The 5,220-nt window shown below is 35.0% G+C and overlaps 1 protein-coding gene across 1 annotated transcript; it reads left to right on the top strand.

Annotated features, from left to right (window-relative positions):
* The first annotated feature begins 3,742 nt into the window (after positions 1-3,742).
* Positions 3,743-4,687, top strand: LOC113928626 (olfactory receptor 2AJ1-like). Its single transcript, XM_035727705.1, has one exon. It carries the CDS (start codon positions 3,743-3,745, stop codon positions 4,685-4,687), a length of 945 nt encoding a protein of 314 aa, XP_035583598.1.
* The last annotated feature ends 533 nt before the right edge of the window (positions 4,688-5,220 follow it).

Raw genomic sequence — 5,220 nt, 5'->3', positions numbered from 1 at the left:
ACTTTATTTAATGTTTATTTCTGGTGCCATATGAAAACAAATACACAGAACATATTTAGTTAAAAGTCTTTCTATTTATTTAGCTTAAATATTCAACCTGTGACCCAGTAACAGGTATAAGATTGAATTTGTTTAGTTTCCTAGTCTTTGTGAACAAACCATTAATCACCAAGAAGGTAAGTAGCTATAAAAATGGATATTTCTGCACACATGATTTCAAATTCATAACTATGGACATCTCAATGCTTACATTTTAGGCATATATCCTTAACTAAAATGTAAGAGGATCTTCTGCTACTTTACAAATCTTTTGTTACATGGGCAACATATCTTCCTAACTTGGCTCCATATACATAAGCCTTTGCCTACAGGGTGTTTTACCTGAATTAAAAGATAAGCTGGAAATAATAAATCAGTTAGAAAGTACAGACTAAGGTTAAAATGGAGGTAAAGTCATTTTTCACTAATATTTTTTTATTTACATTTACAGTAGTCAACTATTTATGCTTATAAGTGAAAACATTCCTGAAGAGTACAGAACATATATTATATTTCTATGATGAAAATGCTGGGGTATTTAAAATAGTGATAAACTCTACAAACTCTGCTCTTTAGAGTAAATAATATGAAATGAACAGGCTTTGGTCCCAAGAAGTAAGAAGTATTAGAAAGAAAAAGAAATATTCAGATCTATTAGTCAGCTAATCGTTTGCAAAGTGCAACCATTCACTCTTGATAATCTAGTAAATTGGCATCATAGTAGCTTTTCAGAAGGAGGAAGTACAACTACAGGGCGCCTGGATGGCTCTGTCGATTAAGTGTCTGCCTTCAGCTCAGGTCATGATGTCAGGGTCCTGGAATCAAGCCCCACATTGGGCTCCCCGCTTTATACGGAGTCTGCTTCTCCCTCTGCCTTTCACTTTCCCTGTTTGTGCTCTCTCTCTCTATTTATCTCAAAAAAAAAAAAAATCTTAAAAAAAGGTACAACTCTAGAACTTGCAAAATGTGGAGAAACCTTTCAAAGCAATTTAATTTCCCCAGTTAGATATGGAACTGATCCATTTACCTGAACATTCTAAGAAAAATTGGAATTTTAAACACGGTTTGATCAATTTAATATTTAAAAATTTTAAGAGTATTTATGATCGTTAATATTTTGTGTGAAAAAATGAGATAGATCAATTAGAATCCCAATTTTGCAAACAATGAAAGTGAAATTTAGAGTGAATTAAATATTTAATCCCAGGACATGCAGCTAATAAATATAGGAAATAAAATCTAGGTACTGAGTCATGACTCCAAATTCTGTTCTCTCTGCACAAGCACAACTACCAATATGTTTAATCATGTCAATTTACGTAAAAAGTAATATATTTTATAAGATTCTTATTTAATCATACTTTTTAAGAGAAGGAATGAAATAATGACTTGAAGGAATGTTCTTGTGAGATTAAATAATTTGGAATTTAGTAGAGGTGAGGAGCAGCTGCATAGTTGAACAAAGCCTTTCCTGTATTGATATAAAGGTGCACATGACTATGTGAGCCTTTATCAGGCAGGAGATTTCTAAAGTGATCATTTCCCATTGGAACCTGGTGCATAATTTCTTCATCAAAGGATTAAATAGCCACATGGATATTTTTTATATCCCTATTTATTCTTGAAAGTTGGATGGAAGAATGGTTCATAGAAGGAATAATAACATTTGTAGGAAAACTACATGTGAATTGCTCATTATATCTAGAAAACTCTAGGTTTCTGAAGTGAGAAAAACATCTACAAAATACCAAATATGAGATACTACCTCACATGAGTCAGAATGGCTAAATTTGCAACTCAGGAAACAAATTGGCAAGGATATAGAGAAAAGGGAACTCTCTTACATTGTTGGTGGGAATGCAAACTGGTGCAGCCACTCTGGAAAACAGTATGGAAGTTCCTTAAAAGGTGAAGAATAGAACTATCCTATGACCCAGGAACTGCACTCCTAGGTATTTATACAAAGGATACAAAATGATTTGAAGGGGTACATGCAACCCAATGTTTATAGTAGTAATGTCCACAATAGCCAAAATATGGAAAGACCCTATCAACAGATAAATGAATAAAGAAGTTATGATATATATATCACATATTATATATATTATATATATAATATATATTATATATATATCCACCCATAGATATATACACAGCCAACAAAATAATGAAATCTTGCCATTTGCAAGGATGTAGATGGAACTCAAGTGTATTATGCTAAGTCAGCCAGAGAAAGACAAATACCATGTGATTCCACTCATATGTGGAATTTAAGAAACAAAACAGATGAACATAGGGTAAGGGAAGGAAAAATGAAATAAGATGAAAATATAGAGGGAGGCAAACCATAAGATGCTTAACTCTTGGAAACGAACTGAAGGTTGCTGAGGGGAGGTGGGTGGGGCAATGGGTTAATTGGGTAGTGGGCATTAAGGAGGGCATTTGATGTAATGAACACTAGGTTTTCTATGCAACTAATGAATCACTAATCTCTAACTAATATGTTAACTAAATTGAATTTAAATAATTTTAAATAAGGAATTTTTTTAAATTTAAAAAATCAAAATAAAAGAAATTAAAAGATACCAAATATGTTTAGGAGAATTAGATTTTACTAACCAACTCAGAATCTGTATGTACTTAGTCTATTACATTTTATGCCTCTACCTGCAATGCTTATGTTTAACAGACTAGCTCACAGAACTTTGCTTTGTTCTAGGGATCCATTTTGAAACCAAGAGGAACTCCCAGAAGTGAGCAAAATCAATCTGATTAGTTGTATTCCACCAGAAATCATCAATAAAGTTGCTTGTAAACTACTAATCAAACAAACTTTTTATTCAACCTATTTTGGACTGAAAGAACCTGTATCCAAAATATGTTAAAAGGGGGAAATACCCACATAACTAACTTTTTCACATCATGTAGTGTAACTGAACCAACATGAGTTCACTTTTTGGTGAGTCACAGATAGAAACTACACCAGGTGAATTGTCACACAAAGTAAATCTTATTTGTACCAAAAGAGAACATTATTGGGGATAACTTCCAAAGCTTCAATTACCCAAACAAGTGTGAATGGGTTTCTTTTATTTAGGGTTAGGATAAATATTTAGATAGGTAAGTAGTGTCATTGTATATATGTGCAGACATAAGGCCATACATGCACACATGTCTATACATACATCGTATGCTAGGCAAATGAGGCCTGTGCTCCTCCTTGGGTGGAGATTTTAGTATTATAATGAGTTTAAGGTAGTTGTTGGTCATTCTACAGATCATTCCATGGTCTATCTGTGCACATGCAATTTGGGGGTTACACTCAAAGTGGTTTGGGTGGTCCGTTGGCTAGAGGTCTTCTCAGGGCAGTTGCTAGAGCTTGAAGGATAGTTTTGGTTTCCAGTTGCCTGAGTTAAGAGGAAAGCTTGAAAAAAGAGAGATTAAGGAAAAATGTGGGAAAAGATCAGTGGATACAAGTGGGTTAGCAAGTAAGATCTGGTCTTGGGATCTAGCTGACAGTAGCACAAATCAAATCAGACAAATATTTGAGCAATTTACATCTACTGGATTCACTATTTTTTCCAGAATTCATTAGGTAATGCAAACATTTTCTCATTGGTTAACTTGTATGTAGTACACTATTAATACTGAAATGTTTTTCCTACTATATGCTTTTCCTTTTATCTCTACAGAGATTTCAAGAATGAAACATTTGGAGAATGACAGTTTCACTGAATTTATTCTTCTGGGTCTGCTGCAATATAACCCAACTCACTTCTGCATATTTGTGCTTATCACCATGATGTTCCTTTTCACACTAACTGGAAACAGCCTCCTAATTCTGCTGATCTTGGTAGATTGTCATCTCCATACTTCTATGTATTTCTTCCTTTGGCAGCTCTCTCTCATTGACATCCTTTTCACACTTACCAGCGTCCCCAAGATGATGACAAACTACCTTCTACATAAGGAAGTCATCTCCACATCTGACTGTGGTTTCCAGATCTTCCTGGGGTTGGCCCTGGGTGGGACTGAGTGTATCCTCTTGGGACTCATGTCCTATGACCGATATGTTGCCATCTGCAAACCTTTACACTATCCACTTCTCATGAACTGGCCCCTCTGTAGGCAGATGGCTGTTAGCTCATGGACCAGTGGTATTTTCAATGCCTTGATACATACTGTCTGCACCATGAGATTGCCGTTTTGTGGATCCAAAGAAATCAATCATTTCTACTGTGAACTTCCTGTTGTCTTGCATCTCTCCTGTGAGGATACCTTGACCTATGAAACTGGGATTTTGATCAGCACCACCATTCTGCTTCTGATTCCATTTTCAGTCATCCTTGCCTCCTACACACTCATCCTGGTCACTGTCATTCAAATGTCTTCTGCTGAGGGCCGAAAAAAAGCATTCTCAACCTGCTCATCTCACCTGACAGTGGTCAGTTTATATTATGGTGCCATCATTTTCATGTATATGCGACCAATCTCTTCCCATACTTCAGGCCAAGATAAAGTTGCATCTGTCTTCTACACTATTCTGACACCCATGCTCAACCCCATGATTTATAGTCTTCGGAATAAAGATGTGATGCGAGCCCTGGAAAAAATTCTATGCAAGTGTTTACTATATTTTAAAATGTGAATATAAAGGCTCAGTGGATATTGTTTTATTGAGTATAAACATTGTTTACACTATATGATGCACTTAGGTGCATCTGATAAACAATCATGTATTAGTCTAGGAGATGAAGTGTTTCATTCAATTTCTTAACATCAACAAAAATTATTATCAAAAAAATCTAATATAAAGACATGGTATAAAATAGCTATGTCTTGCTAATTGCACTGAAAATATAACTCAAAATAATAAATTGTAAAATTAGAACAATAATTAGGGGAGAAATCTGGAAGCCATATTAACTCACCAGCCAATGATCAGAAGTATAAATCCTGGACTGTTGTGTGAAGGGGCAGAAGACAAGGTAGATAGGATAGAAGGCTAAGCCCACTGCTTTAAGCTCCAGTTTGGTATCATCTAGAATCATATTATGCCATTAAAAATGAACACTTTGGGGATTCTACATTAGAAATCAGGTGCTTCTCAGCAATTTCCCTTTGGCGGCTTAGAAATCAGCCTTTGAGTATCTAATAACAAGAATAGAATCCATAAGACTT

The sequence above is a fragment of the Zalophus californianus genome, chromosome 5, assembly GCF_009762305.2.
Source record: "Zalophus californianus isolate mZalCal1 chromosome 5, mZalCal1.pri.v2, whole genome shotgun sequence".
NCBI lineage: Eukaryota > Metazoa > Chordata > Mammalia > Carnivora > Otariidae > Zalophus > Zalophus californianus.
This window is presented reverse-complemented; position numbering and strand designations above follow the sequence as displayed.

Bases quoted from the DNA above. Each gene is read 5' to 3' on its own strand.
- LOC113928626 (XM_035727705.1), top strand. From the start codon at position 3,743: ATGAAACATTTGGAGAATGACAGTTTCACTGAATTTATTCTTCTGGGT.